Source organism: Pseudoliparis swirei, chromosome 20 (genome assembly GCF_029220125.1).
Source record: "Pseudoliparis swirei isolate HS2019 ecotype Mariana Trench chromosome 20, NWPU_hadal_v1, whole genome shotgun sequence".
Lineage (NCBI taxonomy): Eukaryota > Metazoa > Chordata > Actinopteri > Perciformes > Liparidae > Pseudoliparis > Pseudoliparis swirei.
In genome coordinates, this window is record NC_079407.1 from 4,021,921 (window position 1) to 4,041,167 (window position 19,247).

Below are 19,247 nucleotides of genomic sequence, written 5' to 3' on the forward strand. Positions count from 1 at the left end.
TTCTCATCAAACTGTGTAAATGAACATATGACTTTTTTTAATATTTTGCACAGAAAACAGACATCACCCTCTAAAAAAATAGCAATACAGAAAGAATACCTTTAAAAAAAAATCTTTATTGCTTTGTTCACCAACCTTCTATCCTTTCAGTGTTTTTAAACAGTCAGGAGTTGATCCAGTGTGAGATTTTTAAAAAACGAAACGTGAGCCGACTCACACTGGAAACCATGATCTCTGCAAATAAAATTATATAATGAAACGTCCCACTGGAAAACTCTCACAGCAAAAGTTATATCTGTAGCGTATTAATTGAACTTGTTAATATCCATGGATTTTGTAACTGCTAGTACAGGAGATTTGAAGCTGAATTTTAAAAAAAGGATTTGTGAGCTTTTTAAATTCAAACACGTTTCTAATAGAGAAACACTGATGAATGTTCAGGTAATAATCAATCAGGTGTAAGAAAGTACCGGCACTGCTTTCTGATGTCGTTATGTCATATCTGTGCTCCAAGGACAAACACTGCTCTTTGTGAGTGACGTCATCAACGCTGGCCACCGCCTTTATACACCCAAAGCTCAGAGAGTGCACAAGTAGGGGGAAGAATAAGAAATATATATATATTTTGCCTGACTGGAAAGAGATGTACCTTTTATATAAAAGAAAATATTTCACATTCAAACCGATTCCTGGCATCTGCTACACCTGACGACCACATCTTTGAGTCACATGATAGGTCTAAGTGTCCTATAAACTGTAAAAGCAAAAAACAGTGGGTTCAGCTGCTAATCGGGGACAATGAGTTTCAGGGTATGGTCCAGGGCGACGGCCGTCAGACCCCACACACGATACTTCCCGTTACGAAACACCGGCATGGTGAATCCGTACTTGTCGCCGGTGCGGAAGTGTGTGTAGCCGCGGTTCTGAGGGTTGCACAGGTGGGACAGGGACAAGGTGAAAATCTCCTCCACCTGGAAGAGAAAAAGGCAGCGGGAGAACAGTTACATTTTCAATTCAGTTCATTTTCAGAGGGCTTTATTACCTTCGCATTGAAAATGCGGAAGGTTATGTTTTGATCGCCGTGTATTTATTTATTTATTTGTATGCGTGTTATTCGCATAAGTAAAAAAGTTTTAAACCGAATCGCATGAAATTTGGTGAGATGATTGGTTATTAACTGGGGACCATTTGACAAAATTTTGGGATCGATCGGGTCAAAGGTCATGGTCATGAAAAGGTCAATATCTTCTTTTTACCATATTTATATCCAATTGGCATGCAACTAATGCCAAAATGTTCATACTTCAATGCCCAATCTTGTGATATGCGAAGGTATGCGCTCTACCGAGTGCCCATTCTAGTTAATGTATTAATCTGTACACATACGACATCCCTGTCCTCACATCGGATCAGGAAATACTCCCGAAAAATAGAAAAAATAATTAAAAACTTGATTTAGATTAAAACTAACCAAAAAAGAGGTGGGATTTGTTTTAGTTAAGTTATTTGTTAACTTTTCTATTCATTTGTTTGCTAGTTTAGAGCTACTACAAGGAACATTCAATTTGTGTTGATTTTGGCGCTCCTTGTGGACGGAGGTGGTAGTGTTTTTGAGCACCAGAGTCCCTTTAGGAAATCCTCATTTTACTGCAGCAGGGTCTGAATAATGATTTTATCTGATGTCGCAAGAATCTAACCCAGTGGCATCGAATGAAAGCATTAAGAAAAAATATATAGAAATAGATCATCTTCTCGCTAATGCTCTCGTGTACTTATGTAGTTCATACAAAAGGCATCAGTATTAATTTGAGACCGTTTCATAACCAGTTTTGTAAAAGTTCCTCACAGTAACTTTTAATGAATAAATGACAATCATCTCCACCGTGTTCAGAAACTCTCCGATCATTTACACAAGCAGAAATAAAATATAGAAAGTGCTAAAAGTAGGACGGCGTTACCTCTCCGGGGTTGGGTTTGAAGGACAACTCCTCTATGGGGCCGAGGTTAGCGAGGACCGGAGCGATCATCATCCCCGACTGATGAGACAAAAGACACAAGCAGCGTAACAACCATCATCCAAAATGTATTAAAATAATAAGTAGTGTGTCAAGGGACACAAAAGGCTTGTTTTTCTATTCTTATCAAGATAGATTAATCTATGGCCTGTATAGTAGTGGACATAAAGAGTCTGTCTGTGGGCCTAATCAGGCTAAATGTGAGGCTGTAAAACTGTATTGAGTAGTTAAATGGCAGAAAAAAGAATAATAAACAAGTTAGTGTGATAATAAAGTCTCATTAAAAATGAAATATTTCAGAGTTTTTGACTGCTAGTCAGACAAAACAAGCAATTTTGACAATGAGCTCTTTAAATATGAGCATTATTTGTATAACTTTTGTAAACACTTTACATGATTATATTGATTGAGTGAATGATTAATAAAAAAAACCAGTTTCCAGATTAATCGGTAATTAAAATACTTGTTAGCCGCAACCCTATTTGGGACTTCACAACCCCTTATGAAGCTAATTAAATAATTGAGCAGCAATGCCCGTCACAGTAATACCTAGAACGGGCACTCGGTAGAGCGCATACCTTCGCATATCACAAGATTGGGCATTGAATTATGAACATGTTGGCATTAGTTGCATGCCAATTGGATACAAATTGACCGTGCTATGGTAAAAAGAAGATTTTGACCTTTTCATGACCCTGACATTGACCTTTGACCCGATCGATCCCAAAATCTAATCAAATGGTCCCCGGATAATAACCAATAATCTCACCAAATTTCATGCGATTCGGTGTAATACTTTTTGAGTTATGCGAGTAACACGCATACAAATAAATAAATACACGGCGATCAAAACATAACCTTCCGCATTTTCAATGCGAAGGTAATTATACACGACACTCTAAATCTATAGTGTAATCTGACTCTTAAATACATTTTAACGCTTGTACTCGCCTTGTCTCTCAAGGGCTTCAAGGTGCCCCACACCTGCTCGGTTGCCACGGAAACGCCCAGCTCCTCCCTGGCTTCCCTCAGCGCCGTGGCCACCACGTCGCTGTCCAGCGGATCGCTCTTTCCCCCTGCAAAGCTACGAACGGACTGGAAGTTACGACAGGTACACGGCGATACTCAGGGTTCGTACACATGTTGACCGATGGAATTCCAGGACTTTTGCATGACTTTAAACCAAATTTCCATGATCAAACTGAAATCTCGGTGTGTACATGAAAACTTTTTGAAAATGTAGTATTTAAACAATGAGAATTACAAAGCATACAATATACCTTAAATGAAACAAATGAATGAGAGACAATAGTTTGATTAAAAGAATAAACATTACTATACATGTTTATTCTTAGAAACACTAATATAAATGTTTATTCTTTTTATCAAACTATTATCCTTTATGTGCAAATCCATCTGTTTGGACTTGGCGTACGCCGGCTTATAATTTGAGTGTCTTCCTTTCAAAAACATATGAATTATTTTAAACTCGACGTAAATGAACATGTGAATATAACAAATTTCCATGACTTTTCCCAAACTTTTGTGATTTAAGTTTTTTGCATGACTTTTCCAGGCCTGGAAATGACCATTTTAAAATTCCATGACTTTTCCAGGTTTTCCATAACCGTACGAACCCTGTATACTGAAGATTTAGAACGGTGTCGTTTCTAGCTTGCCGCCTACCTGACGTCTCCCTTGTGGCGGCCCGTCAAATTTCTGGAGCGCAGGGTGAAAAGAACCGCCGGCTCCCCCCGATGAGAGCACAGAGAGACCAGGACGGACGCCCATCTCTCCTGGTTCTTTCCCTGGCTCCGATTCGCCGCCTTTCCCCCGGCGTCGTACAGCTTCAAGTTGGGCCCCAGGCTCTGTCGACACCGGTTTTCGTTCTGCAGGGACAGACAGCCCCGCCAGACGTCGGCCTCGCGAGGGGCGGCCTGATGAAGCGCTCTCGAGGGTTGTCTTCGACTGGGGGAGTGGGTTAAAATCCACGGAGCGCGCGTCGACGAGCTGAAAGGTCTGAGAAAGTGCTGAGTGCAATACGAACTGCTTTGGAGAAGGTTCCACTGAGTCCTAGAGGTGGAACTGTGCGATGGATGGCGAATGTCCCGAGGCCTTCTCCAGGGTTGAAGGCATGTGAAACAGTCTTGGTAAGTGCTCACAGCTTCGGCGTTTGCGGAGGCGGGAGCCCGAGGGTGGCGTCGACAGCTGGGTGAAATGTCTTCGGACCAGAGGTATCGAAACGAAGCTTCTCCCCGCTTCGGATCGTCGCAGTTCAAGTTAAATATCCGAGGCGCGGCCTCTGCGGACGGGGTCGGCGACCCCACCTTGCTTCCGCCACGTCTCCATCTCTTCGCATCCCGAGCGCCCTGCCGGCCAGCAGCGGTGTGCTCAGAGAAACCAGAGAGGTGGCACTCTCTCAAGAGCAGCAGCGGCCTGAGGGGACGGGGCCCAGTCAGGATCTGGGGGCACCTGAACATCCTGGGAAAAGAAAGAGCGAACACACAGAGACAGTGTTAAATGAATCAGCCAATTCAGCTTATTCTGCTCATGAGCTCCTTGCACCAGCAGGTGATTTGTGGGCTCAGGTGACGCATAAATGCCTCATGGCTCCACCTGCAGAGGAGGAGTGATGGTGACGTCACGTCTGAGTGAACGTGTTAGCATGAGAGCTGCGGAGTTAAACACCTTCAGCTTCCCCGTGTGCCCTGAGATTATTTCATCTCGAGCACTTCATCGTCCTGAAGTTTGTTGGGAGCTCAAACTTCCGCTAACCAGCAGCAGCGGCTAGTTAGCGCGAGCTAACCTAGCGTAGCTAAGCTGCGTTTTGAAAACTACGTCAACAACGTATAGAAACAAACACAGCACATTAACGCGAAGGAGACATGTTGCATTGGCTCCTCCGCTGCTAACGTAAAGCACCACGGCTGCTGTAGCTGTCGTAACAGTTAAATAATCTTCTTCGGCCTCTAGAAGCAGACGTGGAAGCTAACTAGCTCGCTAAAACGGATGCAAAACAAAGCTATGGCGATGTATCCTGGAGGTAAACTTTAAACGTGGTGGAAGCCCAGTGAGAATACACGACGCTGACACCGTATCGGGAAGTTAAAACGTCATTTAAAACCGCGAAACACTCACCTTGAAAGTAGAATAAACGCAGTTGGCCTCTCGCCAGCTGAGCCGGCTGCCACTGGTCAATATAGCGCATGCGCAGTGGTGCGCATGCTTGATGCGCGTCAGTTCTGCGCTGACGGGCAAAACTCACCTGACTGAGCTTGTATTTACTGCGAGTGAATGCAGGGTTAGAGGGACTCTTTGTATTACTTTACTGCCCCCCCCCCTCCTCTATCGTTTGCACCACTACAGGTGTTCCACAAATACAGGTCAGAAAGGAAGGACATGTTGGAAGAAATGGAGAGACTAGGGATGAAGGGAAGAGAGCTAGGAAGTATATTGGAGTGGGGGTCTAGTGGTCTGGGAAGAGGGTGCTTCATGCAATTTTTGCGAGCAACAGGATTGATGAGGAAAGTGTAGTAGTGCAACTAAAAGGATGCAAGCTGCCATAAAACACCACAGAAGAAGAAGAACAGGTGTTCCACAGGTGAAAAAAACAGTCTGTTCTCATTGCTTCTCCACATTAACCAGGCCTTGACTTATACACCACGAGTATAGTTTTAATTTCTAAAGACTCCTAACACCACATCCCTGTTTGGCTCTTTAATTAAACTTTTTAAGCATTATATGTTTCCAATATTGGTTAAAGGTACATTCTCACAGTGAAGTGGAGTAGTGCAGGGCTCTCAAGTTGTGAAGACAGGCAAGAGTGACATATATTTTTTCAGCGTGATAAATACGATGTGTGGTGGGAGTGTGTGACTAAAGACCGAAATGCGTGACACTTGAGAGCCCTGGTAGTGCATGTTATTTATCATTCGACATACTGGGGAAAGCAGCGATGACATCATCGAGAGAGACTCCTCGCCCCACCTGTTCTACCAGCTCCACCCTGAGTCCAGCCTCCCTCGTGTTTTAAAGCAGCATGACTTTCATGAGAACTGGCATTTCAGCTCTGGCAGCATTTCCTTTCACCGAACAGACTCCAGGGTTTGACCTCGTCCTTTCTGCGTTCCGATATGGCCTCTGCCCGGTCCGAAGAGGAGACTTTCACCTGCTCGGTGTGCCTGGACACCCCGAAGGACCCGACCGCGCTACCCTGTGGACATTCGTACTGCCCGGCTTGCATCCGCAGCCACTGGGACAAGAAACCCCCTCGGGGTCAGCACAGCTGCCCACAGTGCAGGCGGGTCTTCGAGCCTCGGCCCCCGCCGGCCGAGAGCACCGTGCTCGCGGATCGTATCGAGAAAACGAGACCCGACATCCTGGAGGAAAGCTCCTCGCCGGCGGCCGTCTCCACCGCCCCGCCGCCCAGCCCCATCTACCTGGAGGTCCTGCCGGCCAGAGAGGCGTACCCTCGGCTCGAGAAAGTGACTTAACCCTCCTGTTATCTTTCGGGTCAATTTGACCCCATTCAATGTTGAATGTCGGTGTTCTTTGGAGTCAATTTGACCCCAGGCTGTTTTTCACTGTGTCAAACATATAAGAAATATCAACTTTTTTATATATTTAAAGGGCTATTTAGGTAGTCAACAAACAAACATAAAGTACCTCGCACTTAAGCTTGGGAAACAATATTAATTCTAATAATTTTCTGGAGGTTTTAAATTGCTGGGGTCAAATTAACCCCGAGGGTAAAATATGTTAGCAAACGTAAAGGTAACAGGAGGGTTAAGAAAGTATATAAAAGGCGGAATGGCTCTATACAGTAGCTGTGAAACAGTAGTGCAAGAAGAAGTGGAGAGTGCGAGAAGTGCAGGGATAAATATATAAATATATATGCTACAGTGGGTTAGCTGTTCAGAAGTGAGACGGCGAGGAAACTTGTGAGAGCTCTTAAGTCGTTGTGGGGGAATAAAAAACATCTGTGTTGTGTGACATTTCCAAAAATGCAACTTGTAAAAGGAGTTTTTCCAGCACATTCCTGTGTGGAAGTGTTCTTCCTCTTCTTTCAGGTGAAGTGCAAGCCAGGTGTGTGTGTGTGTGTGTGTGTGTGTGTGTGTGTGTGTGTGTGTGTGTGTGTGTGTGTGTGTGTGTGTGTGTGTGTGTGTGTGTGTGTGTGTGTGTGTGTGTGTGTGTGTGTGTGTGTGTGTGTGTGTGTGTGTGTGTGTGTGTGTGTGTGTGTGCACACACACACACACATTGACATTCTCCTCCTCCTCCTCCTCCTCCTCCTCCTCCTCTCCATGCCTCCCAGGCCTCGGCGCAGGCCCTGAAGCGAGAGAGCGCCGCCGTGTTCTCGGAGCTCGTCGGGAACGTGCGCCTGACGGGCGTCCGGGTCGGCGAGGTCCTCGGCGACCGCGAGGCGTCCCGTGGCGCCCGTGCGGAGGGGCGGGGCCACCGGCTGGAGCAGGAGGCGGCCGCGCTGCGCCGGAGGAGCGAGGAGCTGAGCCGGCCGGCCGGCCTGCAGGACGACGTCTGCTTCCTGAAGGTAGAAGTGTTGCCGGAGGCGGGATTTTAGGACGGGTGAAGGATTTCACCTTCAATACGGCGCGGTATGTCTTTGATGTCGTTCGCGCTTCAGAATTTCGCCATCACGGAGCCGCCGGACGCCGAAGAGGAGTCCACCCTGAGTCAGGAGGAGGAGGAGGAGGAGGAGGTGGTGGCCTCCGTCCGCTCGGCCATGAAGGAGCTAAGAGAGTCGATTCAGGAGCTCTGCGACGCCAGCCTGGCCAAGATCGCCACTTTAGGTCAGAGGTCGTCTCCTCATCTCCTCCTCCTCACTTCCCTTCTTCTTCTCCTCCTCACTTCCCTTCTTCTTCTCCTCGCCTCTCTACTCCTCCTCACTTCCCTTCTTCTTCTCCTCGCCTCTCTCCTCCTCCTCACTTCCCTTCTTCTTCTCCTCCTCACTTCCCTTCTTCTTCTCCTCGCCTCTCTACTCCTCCTCACTTCCCTTCTTCTTCTCCTCCTCACTTCCCTTCTTCTTCTCCTCCTCACTTCCCTACTTCTTCTCCTCGCCTCTCTCCTCCTCCTCACTTCCCTTCTTCTTCTCCTCCTCACTTCCCTTCTTCTTCTCCTCGCCTCTCTCCTCCTCCTCACTTCCCTTCTCATCGTCCTTGCCTCTTCTAAGCCTTTCGTCTCCTCTTCGCTTCTCGTCCTCCTCGCCTCTTCTCCTCCTCGCCTCGTCTCCTCTTCGATTCCCTTCTCATCCTCCTCGCCTCATCTCCTCTTCGCTTCGCTTCTCAGCCTCCTCGCCTCTCTTCTCCTCCTCACCTCTCGTCTCCTCTTCGATTCCCTTCTCATCCTCCTCGCCTCGTCTCCTCTTCGATTCCCTTCTCATCCTCCTCGCCTCTCTTCTCCTTCTCGCTTCCCTTCTCCTCCTCACTTCTTTTCTCCTCCTCCTCGCCTCTCTTCTCCTCCCTGTCTCCAGACAGTCTAATCTTTCCTTTCCTCTGTAGTGAATCCTGATCCTGGAGCTTTGACCCCCGGCGGTGCGGCGGCGGCGTTGGCGTTGGCGTCTACCGACAGCATTCAGGCCGCCTCATCAAACTCCGGTAACTTGACCTCAGCTTCGACTCTCCTCTAAATCGACTCTGGCGTGTTCCTAACTTCTCGTCTTCTCTTTCCCCCGCAGCGGACGCGACGACGAGAGACCAACCGCCTTCGCTGCCTCCGCGCCGCCGTACGTCTGGAGGCTCCGGGAGCAAATGGACCGGAAGGCGTTGAGAGTCCAAGAGTTAATGTTTGTGCTTCCTCTCTCCAGGGCACGGGGATCCAACGAGGCGCCCCAGAAACCTGCCAGGTAGGAGGAAGAAAAGCCCGCCGCGGTACCGTGACCCGGAGTTGAGGTCACAATTTGGTTCACGTGCTCTTTTCTCTTCTTCCCATCTCTCTGAAGCTTCAGCGCCACCTCCGCCCCTCCCTCCTCGCCAACCACAAAGTAAGTATACAGATACATCAGAAGATGATTCTTTATCCCCGGTTTGATAGAATATGATATTTTTTCCCCCTCTAAGCATCTCCAGCGGAGCGTGTCGTCAACGTGGAACCGAAGACGAGACAGGAAATGCTGAAATGTGAGTCGGATAAAGCGCACGGCGGCGGGCGAGGCCTTCGTGGAGGAGCACGCTCGTCACTGAAAATGCGTCCTCTGCCCTCCCCAGTCCGCTTCCAACCCACCATGGACGCCAACACGGTGTACCGCCACGTGCAGCTGTCGGACGGCGGGCGGAAGGCCGCCATGCGGGCCGAGGACCTGAACCTCCCGGACCACGCCGAGCGCTTCCACTTCTGGAGGCAGGCGCTCTGCGGAGAGGCCCTGGCAGGGAGCCCGTACTACTGGGAGGTGGAGTGGACCGGCAAGAAGGTAGATCCATCGGCGAGCGTCAGCGGCGTGCAATATCGGATTTATTTATTAAGCAGGAACTAAATAATTGTGTGTGTGTGTGTAAAATACATTTTGAGGTCATGGCTGCATTTGTAAAGACTTTCCCATGACCTTTAAGCACGAAAATTGACCTTAACTGAGACCCGTAGATTTAGGATTTGTTGATTGCAGAGTCGTGTTTTTACAAAATTACAATTGAATCAAAATTCTCCTCCAGCTTCAAATCTGAAAGCCAAATTTGCTCGGTCTGTCAAAAGAAAGCTGGACTCCATATTAAATCTCTGAGCATCTTGCTACTATGGATATGAATATATATATATATATATAGCAATATAAATGTATATAATAATATGTAATATGTTAATATATATATATACATATATATGTATGTATATATATACATATATATATATATATCTGAGCATCTTGCTACTATGGATATGAATACATATATATATATAATATATATAATATGTATATATATATATCAATATAAATATATATAATAATATGTATGTATTACATTACATTACATGTCATTTAGCAGACGCTTTTATCCAAAGCGACTTACAATAAGTGCATTTCAACCTAGAGTACAAACTAAGAACAATAACATGTATATAATATATATATATATATATATATAATTATATATATTGATATCCATATAAATGATTTCAATATATACCTGTAAACTCAGGGCCCAAGTCATGGAATTTAAAAATCATTTAATTTGGTTTAAAGTCATGGAAATCCATCGGTCAACATGTGGATGAACGTTTATGACCTTTCCTTCAGTCGTCAGCATTCGACATCAACATATTAGTACTGTTAGCATGCTCAGCACCAGCCTAGATATGCTTCCTTTCCTAAGCAAGTGTCCTCTCCATCGTGCAGATCACCATCGGCGTGGCCTACAAGGAGATGGAGCGTAAAGCCTCCGACGACAGCAGCCGCCTGGGCCACAACGCTCAGTCTTGGAGCTTGTGCTGGTCGGCGAGCGGCTTCTCCTTCTGGCACGACGGCGAGGAGAAGCTCCTGGGCTCGCCGAAGGCCCGGCGGATCGGCGTTTACCTGGACCAGCACGCGGGGGTCCTGGCTTTTTACCACATCGCCCGGAACCAGGCGGAACTCATCCACCAGCATCTGAGCCAGTTCACGGGACCGCTGTTCCCCGGGTTCAGGTTCTGGCCGGGGCGTGGTTCTACGGTGACTGTTTGCCAATTGGACTGAGTTGCGTATGACGGATGAGCTGCGATTTACTTCTTTTTTAAAGTAGTTGTGCTCTGAAGATAATTCTGGAGGAGAAGCAATGTCTGGGTTTATGTGTTATTCTTTTTGCACCATTTTATTGATCTGGTGTACACTACCGATCAAAAGTTTGGGGTCACTTAGAAATGTCCTTGTTTCTCAAAGAAAAGCAGTTTTTTTCAATGAAGATACAATTACATTATTTAGAAATACACTCTCGACATAGTTAATGTGTAGATTTTTTTCCCTAGAATTACAATATACACTGTAGGCCTCTAAAAAAGTTTGGGGTCACTTAGAAATGTATTTATTTTTCAAAGTAAAGCACTGTTTTTATCAATGAAGATAATATTAAATGAATCATAAATACACTCTCTACATAGTTAATGTGTAGATGACTATTCTCTGGTGTTAAATGAAGTCTCTACAGAGGTGTGTCGAGGCCCATCTCCAGTGTTCTCATGGTACATTGAGTTATCGCCTTAGAAGACTAGCAGAGGGGTAGAAAACCCTTTAATGTGAGCGCAGCTGAAAACAGTTATGCTGCGGAGAGAAGCTATAATACTGGCCTTCCTTTGAGCCACAAGAAGAACAACATTAATATTTAAAGTAAAATAATTCTTTCTAACCTTATCAATGTCTTGACTTTATTTTCTAATCGTTTGATAAATAAAAGTGTGAGTTTTCATGGAAAACACCAATTTGTCTGGGTGATCGCAAACTTTTGAACGGTCGTGTACATTTTCTCGAACTATCTTTGTCGGCGAATAAAAGGGCAAGAACGCCCATTTCATCCAACCATCTTTTCTTTTTTTTTAAACATTCTATTGTGGGATGAAGATTAAGTTACAGCATTGCCGATGCCCTCAGTGTTAAAGCGATAGAGGCCGATATAGAGCAACACAGATTATGTCCGATGTTACTTAAAGTGAGTATTAATGGATCCCCAGACCTCGAGGCCCTGGATGCTTTAAGCTCCTCTTGCATTCTTACGTTACCTTTTGTATCTTCCCTCGTCCCACGTGGATTTGTTGACCTCGATGTGTCTTTTGTGCGCCCGTTCCTTTCTCTCGGCGCAGCTATCAAATATAATTTAATAACCTTGCAGTGTGTGAGAGTCAACAGAGCGCTCCTATTGACACCCTTTGGTTTGTGGACCATCGTTTACTAAATGAACATCGTGATCCGTTGAAGAAGACGTGGCTCGAGGGACTGAGACGATGAACTCGTGTTTACGACGTCTACCGAGGGGATAAATCAAGTGAGAAAAAAAAGCATAATTTAACCAATGCAGCAGCTCTGTGAACCATAATGTCTGGCTGCCGGGGAGAAAACTGAACTCAGACTTCATCTCAGGTGATAGTTGATACCTCGGTGGCATCTACAACAAAAGCCATTCAGTGTGTGTGTGTGTGTGTGTGTGTGTGTGTGTGTGTGTGTGTGGCAAATAGGGCAGACAATAAGGGGCGATGCCAAAGGAGGAGGAATTAATAAAGAGAGGTAACGAGGGAGGGGCTCTCAGAAAAATATATACACGCGACTTTGGTTTCTCGCGATCAGTCGACGTACTTTTCCATCCTCCTGAAGCCGTCGTCATTCACCGGCATCAACATGAGAGGTGAGGCGAGCGGTACGTGGCATCTCTGGCGGGGGGACGAATATTCAGGTGTGACGGTTGGAGCAACATCTGTCACCGAGATTATAGTAGTAACCGCAAAGTATTAAAACTATATCTATTACCAGAATTGCTGAGCTTGCGTAATGGACGGTCTTTCGTGGAATTGGAAAAAGTGGTTCAGAGTCGGCTCATTGCTTCCAGAGCGGTTTTTAATTATTATCCTGGTCTGATTGTTTTTGTGCTCTTCTTCCCGCTCCGCCAGCCATCGTGTTGTTGTGTCTGCTGCACGGAGCGTTTGTCGAGAGCCAGTTAACTTGGGGCGGTTCGAACTCCTCCAGCGAAGAACCAGAACCCCACGGTGAGAGATCGCTCACGAAATATTAAAGTCCGTCCCTTCTGTCGATTCTGAGTCCGTGAATCTGCCGTGTGTGTGTGTGTGTGTGTGTGGACGCAGTGTGTCTTGTGGACCAGGCCTCGTGCGGCTGCTGTCTGATGCAGAGGAAGGTCCAGAGGATGGAGTCCTTCTTCAACATGACCGTCGAAGAGTTGAGGGAGAAGCTGACGCATTCGAAGACGGCCCTCAACGACATGAGAGGTGAGGAAACAGCCGACCGCGGGAAGAGAAAACAGAGCGACCGTCTCCCTGACTGCGTTTGTCAAGTGTCTTTGAGTATTACGAAGAGCGCTCTATCAATAAAATGTATTATTAGGATTATCTATATGGAGAAACCGCTGCACTGAAAAAGGATGAATGCTGTTTCGCGGCACCGAAATAAATGTGATTTCAAAAGGAAACTTAACCCTCCTGTTACCTTTCGGGTCAATTTGACCCCATTCAATGTTGAATGTCGGTGTTCTTTGGGGTCAATTTGACCCCAGGCTGTTTTTCACTGTCAAACATATAAGAAATATCAACTTTTTTATATATTTAAAGGGCTATTTAGGTAGTCAACAAACAAACATAAAGTACCTCACACTTAAACTAGGGAAACAATATTAATTCTAATAATTTTCTGGTTTTCAATTGCTGGGGTCAAATTGACCCCGAGGGTAAAATATGTTAGTACATGTAAAGGCAACAGGAGGGTTAAGGCAGCAATAATCAGAAAGGAAATTATAGTAGATTAGGTTATTATTTTAGGTATTTAAGATATTTGGGTATTATTATTTTACTTTTAATGTAAATGTTGTTTTCAAAGTCTCAGTGTTTTTGTGATAATTGATCATGCTGTACTGCATTTTATGTATTTGCATTGTATTGTCATGATTTTTTGCCTGGACACCAGGAAGAATAGTCTCCACTACGGTGTAGACTAATGGGGATCCTTATTAAACTAAACTAAAGAGTGTTTAAAACAAGCTCATCCACGACCCCCGGTCGACGGTTCACGGGGGGAGAAAATGTCTTTTCAACTCCTTCTTCTTCTCTGCATTTGGCAGCCAGCCGCAGCGCCTTCTCCGTCGCTCTCAACCACAGCGAAAACTCGGGCTGCTTCGGCCCGTTGGCCACCGCCGAGCTCGTCCCGTACCGCCGCGTGTTCCTCAACCTGGGCGACGGCTACAGCGCGCAGACGGGCATCTTCACGGCGCCGCGCTCCGGCGTCTACAGCCTCGCCGTCACCGCCTACTCCAACATCTCCCCCACCGGCGCCGACCTGCTGGTGAACGGCAAGGCGGTGGCGTCGCTGCGGGAGGAAGACGGCCCCGACCGCGAGGACAGCGCCACCGCCGTCGTGGCGGCGAGGCTGAGGGCCGGGGACGAGGTGGCCGTCGGCTTGCCCGTGGGGTACCTCCTGTGCGACGACAGGAGCACCTTCACGGGCTTCCTGCTGTATCCCTGCGAAGTGTAGCGGTCCGGTGGCGCGGCTGTTAGATTACACAGATTGCATTTGGAGCCAATAATCTTCATCCGATCTTTTTGTCGCTCGGCTTCCTCTGAGATCGCAGTCCAGTCGATTATCAGTGTGACCGCGTGTGTGTGTGTTTCCATTGTGACAGCCACTGGAATGATGTGATGGTAGTTGTGCTAGAGATTTGAATAAAAATCAATGTTTTCTGAAACTGACCAAATAAAATAAACAAATAACTGTTAAACAAACTATTCTGGCATTCTGAGTCCATTTTTTTTCAATCTCTGCTGATTTCTGATTAGTCTTTACAAAAATAAAAAAAATTATGACAGTTAAGATACTGTGCACTGGTTGATACAACTAAACAACATAGAAATAATGTGTTTTAGGGTTGAAATCCTTTTTATGAAACATTTTATTTTATTAAAGCCCTTTAGTTACACATTTGAACACCCTCAATATTTATATTATATATATATATATATTTAATATTTAATAATATGGATAAATGGATGCAATATCATCCAGAAGACATACATACGTACCAGTAGAGTAAAATACATATTGTTAAAGTATTTACTATGTATACTTTAGTCCAAATTTAACTTAAATATTAAATAAATATTGTTAAAGTATTTATTAAGTATACTATCGTCCAAATTTAACTTTAATATTTTTTTAAATATATTTTTTAGGGTCTTATTCCGTTACATTGCATCAGAGAGAAATGAGATGTGATCTATAACACATCTATATATTTATATATTTCTACCTTTAATGCAGCAGTCTTTAACATCACTCCATTTGATCTGCTACCCACAGGTTTTAATTCTTCTTCTGCCAAAATATAACGTGAGATGAAGTAGTGCTTATGTAAAGAAAAACAGTGCAGCGGCCTGAGACAATTATTTTAGCTATTTAAATTATTTAATGGTTTTATTTAAAATGATCCAGCACTACATGTACAATAATAATAATTATTATTATTATAATAATAATATAATAATTATTTAAACTATAACGCAGCTCGACAGAGTGAATGACCGCTCTCTCTCTCTCGACATTGTAGGTGATACCTGGAAGGTGTGTTGGTGTGTGTGTGTGTGTGTGATTCTTCCTTTTTAGAAACAGGATCGCTTGGTGTTGACGATAAAACATTATCCAGTTATTCAGTTATCGAGAAGAATGGGGCGGACGATAATGAAAAAGAAGGAGAACAAAAAAAATCGAGGAGGAGCGACGAAAGAAGAGGATGAATAAAAAGAAATAACGAGGGAGGGGCGCTGAGAAGAAAAAAAGAAGATATACCCCGCGATACTTCCTCTACCGACCAGCCCGTCGCACCTTCCATCCGCCCGAAGACGCCAACATGAGAGGTGAGACTCGTTCAGAGGTAGCGATGGTTCACGTGTCCAACCATACAGCAGCTTCTGGCTTTCAGCTCTACTTGTTCCCCCCTTAGTTATCGTGCTGATCTGTCTGCTGCATGGGGCCAGTGGAAGTGGAAAATTTCAGTGGCACGGCCCTGGCCAGACCGCACCGCCAACAGACACCCAGCCAGGCAGGGGTGAGGAATCGCGAGTCGCGCAATCGGTGTGCGTGTCTGCGTGTGTTGGGTGAGTTCATGTGTGCGTTTGTGCGCTTGTGTTCAGATTGCGTGGCGGACCAGGGCTCCTGCGGCTGCTGCCTGATGTGGAGAGAGATGGACCGGCTGACGACGTACTTCAACAGCACTTTGAACGCGTTGGAGGACGAGTACCAACGGACGACGCGCAGCCTGGACCGGATGGAAGGTGGGTTACGCGAAGCAGGTTTTTCAAAAATAAAAGCATCTTAAATTAGACGTTTCTTTGTACGAATGAGATCTCTTTCGTTTTCCAGCGAGCCGCAGCGCCTTCTCCGTCGCGCTCACCGCTAACAACAATTTGATCTGCTTCGGCCCCTTCCCCTCCGACGAGCTCATCACCTATCAGCACGTCTTCATCAACCTGGGCGGCGGCTACAGCGCGGACACCGGGGTCTTCACCGTTCCGCACTCCGGCGTCTACAGCGTGGCCCTCACCTCCTACAGCGACGCCGGTTCCGCGGGCAACGTCTTGGCCGTCGGCGCCGACCTGCTGGTCAACGGGCAGACGGTGACGGGAAACAGAGAAAACAACCAGCAGGACCAGGAGGACAGCGCCACCGCGGTCCTGGTCCTCCACCTGGCGGCGGGGGACAAGGTGGCCGCCAACATGCCCGCCGGGTGTTTCCTCTGCGACGACCGCAGCCACTACAACACGTTCAGCGCCTTCCTTCTTTATCCCACTGAATAAATTAGGGATGCATAGTGCAGCGTTGTTGTTGTTGTTGTTTTTTGTACCGACAAAGTACAAAACAAGGTACTAACAAGGTTAGAGTCTGCTAGAAGAAATATTTCCGTGGTGCCCTGCAAACTATGCAATGTGTGTGTTTTCTTGCTGAAATTATGTCTTGTAATGATTTTAGGAAAATTCCCTTCAAACCCCACGCGCCTGTAAAATCATCTTAAACAAAGCAGGATGGAAGAAGTTGATGACAAAATTAAAGTTTTGAAATATAAACCTTGCGTTGCTGTTTATTCTTGATACACCAGGGTTTTACCATTTTGAATGAAACTATTGTTCTCGTGCACTTTGGCTTATGTAATTAGATTTAAATGAAGATTTATTGAGAGTTTTGGTAACTCTGTATGTGAATCTTGCTTACAGAACATAAAGGGATATTAAAATAAATTCCCTATCACATGCTAGGTGAAGTTTAGAAATACTACCATTATGTTAAAATGTAGTTAAAGATTGTTATTTTAAGGATTATTACATGATTACAATAATCTCTGAAGACAGATTATGAGGCACACCAGCAAAGTGAATGAGGTGTCACGTACAAAAGATCTGTGGATTATAGTTTTTAAATTTAAATTAAGCAAAATACGATTTTGGGGATGCTACATATCTTGGTATAATGCAGCAAAAAAAAGTGTTCATCTACAAATTAATTACATTTTAAAACTAGAATATTCGTGAATATTTCACGAACTGCCGTGATTGTTTTGTGTATCGTGTTACAGCTTTGTGGGAACTTCGTTAGCTAAAAACATCTTAGCTAACCACATTAGCTGCTCAGCCGAACTCGGGAATATAGGAGCTTTAAATCCCATTTTTTAAATGTGGTTGCATCACGCACACGAGAGCAGAATATTCACGTATTTTGTTCTCTTTAGCCTCAAACATTCACATTCACACACCACGAGACCCAAACAATGAGGAAATGAACTGTAGAAAAATCTCAAACCTCCAGAGGGAAGACGAGGCCACTTCCTGTTGACCGGCTTCTTCACGGGGAAGATGATCTCTCATGTTCACCCTCCATATCAAACAATCTCAGAAACACAACCGCTCTGTTATTTATTTTATAACAATATGCAGTAATTTGAAGCTCTGGTTTTGAAGTGTCATCTGAGGTCAAGGCACAGCACACAAGCCCCCTTTTTCATCCCGAGCCGTAATCATCTCAAGGACCGGAGGGTCTGATGTGTGCAGAGCAGACATAAACCACCTGATACACCCTCGTCTCCATGCAGCCGATTGGTGAAGAACCGGGTCAGTTGACGTGGGACTCCACGCCCGAAGGTTGCTGTCAGAAAAGACCAAAAGAAAACACAGAAAATGCACCGTCACCGCAGATAAGTCATGTGTCAACACAGGAAACCACCCGTTATCTATAAGGATGAGAGAAAGAAAGAGTTTATTGACACATAAACAACAGCTGGAGCAGTTGTACACAAATAAATAAACAGGAAGTGGACCCTGCAATGTGTAAAGGGAAGGAAAACAACATAAACATTAGCTTAGTTTTATAACGTTGCACCAAAACCTGAATGGAAACCTAAATGTGGTGAATAACTGCAACAAAATATATATTTGTAATTGTTCAAATATATTGTATAGTTCTATAGTAAGCTTTTTGATTGCTTCTCAACGGCTCTCAACATGGCGTCAGCGAGCCTAGCGGCTCCCAGCTAACGCTACTGATAGTGCTAACAGTGCTAACGTGATGACAGAGCTAACGTTGCTACATATTATATGAGATTATAGTTGTTTACTGCCATATTAATGTAAAGATTGTTAAATATAAGATTGTAAGCTTTTTGATTGCTTCTCAACGGCTCTCAACATGGCGTCAGCGAGCCTAGCGGCTCCCAGCTAACGCTACTGATAGTGCTAACAGTGCTAACGTGGTGACAGAGCTAACGTTGCTACATATTATATGAGATTATAGTTGTTTGCTGCCAAATTAATGTACAGAATGTTAAATGCAAAATGCAAAATATAAGATATGAGATAGAAGATTGTAAGCTTTTTGACAGGCTCTCAACATGGCGACAGCGACGCTACTAATAGTGCTAACAGTGCTAACGTGCTGACTACAAGATTATTAAAGATTATAGTTGTTTGCTGCCAGATTGATGTACAGAATTTTAAATACAGCTCTTTTAATAAACAGGATTTGTAATAAAGATTTAGCGGAAAAGGCCATGGAGTCTTAATTCAAAATAATGAACAGGTAAAGGAAAATGTGCAAGTATCAATAATGTACAATAAATATATTTCCACTAGTCTAGTATAAATATATAATAAGAACCCAAAGAAGGGTCCGCTTACACAAAAAGGTAAACTGATGATACCTGATATCACCTCATTTCCTCCTCAAGTGGATAGATAACATCTTCAGTCGGCTATGAAAGAAGTGTATCGTGTGTTGATTTCATTTAAAATGTTTTATTTGTGGCCAAAAAAAGCAAAGAAAGCTTATATAAAGGGTATAAATACATTTAAAAAACATTCCCAATCACCGTAATATGGAACAACCGGTACCACTCCTCCGTCCCTTCTTTTCCCAGCATGAGAACTGGGTGACGCCGTATTTTGTTCTCGCGTCCCGGCCTCTGTCGATGGGCCGATAGCGCTTTTCCATCGGCTTCTTTTCTCTCCGCGTCTGTGGTCCATTATATCCCGACAACAAAGCTCAGCATATCAACATTTCTCAGCAGG

At 44.9% G+C, this 19,247-nt stretch overlaps 3 protein-coding genes across 3 annotated transcripts; 2 read left to right on the forward strand and 1 right to left on the reverse strand.

Annotated features, from left to right (window-relative positions):
- Positions 1-96: 96 nt before the first annotated feature.
- nudt8 (nudix (nucleoside diphosphate linked moiety X)-type motif 8) lies at positions 97-2,852 on the reverse strand. Its single transcript, XM_056440626.1, has 2 exons — positions 1,959-2,852; positions 97-971 (listed from the first exon to the last, which is right to left on the reverse strand). Exons 1-2 carry the CDS (start codon positions 2,028-2,030, stop codon positions 786-788), a joined length of 258 nt encoding a protein of 85 aa, XP_056296601.1. The 5' UTR covers positions 2,031-2,852; the 3' UTR covers positions 97-785.
- On the forward strand, positions 2,546-12,869 carry ftr86 (finTRIM family, member 86). The gene is made up of 13 exons (XM_056441191.1): positions 2,546-2,557; positions 2,926-3,126; positions 7,327-7,560; positions 7,654-7,819; positions 8,528-8,623; positions 8,704-8,751; positions 8,833-8,871; positions 8,968-9,009; positions 9,086-9,145; positions 9,233-9,435; positions 10,354-10,665; positions 12,588-12,683; positions 12,780-12,869. The coding sequence occupies exons 1-12, from the start codon at positions 2,546-2,548 to the stop codon at positions 12,636-12,638; spliced, it is 1,464 nt and encodes a 487-aa protein (XP_056297166.1). The 3' UTR covers positions 12,639-12,683; positions 12,780-12,869.
- Positions 12,870-15,544: 2,675 nt separating this feature from the next.
- On the forward strand, positions 15,545-16,664 carry cbln20 (cerebellin 20). The gene is made up of 3 exons (XM_056441193.1): positions 15,545-15,551; positions 15,828-15,968; positions 16,057-16,664. Exons 1-3 carry the CDS (start codon positions 15,545-15,547, stop codon positions 16,488-16,490), a joined length of 582 nt encoding a protein of 193 aa, XP_056297168.1. The 3' UTR covers positions 16,491-16,664.
- Positions 16,665-19,247: the final 2,583 nt, after the last annotated feature.

What these genes read in the sequence shown, in the direction of transcription:
- nudt8 (XM_056440626.1), bottom strand. Translation starts at nt 2,030, where the DNA reads ATGATGATCGCTCCGGTCCTCGCTAACCTCGGCCCCATAGAGGAGTTG. An exon ending in TCAAACCCAACCCCGGAGAG is followed by an intron (nt 972 to 1,958) that starts GTAACGCCGTCC and finishes TTTCTCTTCCAG; the next exon opens with GTGGAGGAGATTTTCACCTT.
- ftr86 (XM_056441191.1), top strand. An exon ending in GGCCAAGATCGCCACTTTAG is followed by an intron (nt 7,820 to 8,527) that starts GTCAGAGGTCGT and finishes TTTCCTCTGTAG; the next exon opens with TGAATCCTGATCCTGGAGCT. An exon ending in CCCTCCTCGCCAACCACAAA is followed by an intron (nt 9,010 to 9,085) that starts GTAAGTATACAG and finishes TCCCCCTCTAAG; the next exon opens with CATCTCCAGCGGAGCGTGTC.
- cbln20 (XM_056441193.1), top strand. An exon ending in CAGCCTGGACCGGATGGAAG is followed by an intron (nt 15,969 to 16,056) that starts GTGGGTTACGCG and finishes TTCGTTTTCCAG; the next exon opens with CGAGCCGCAGCGCCTTCTCC.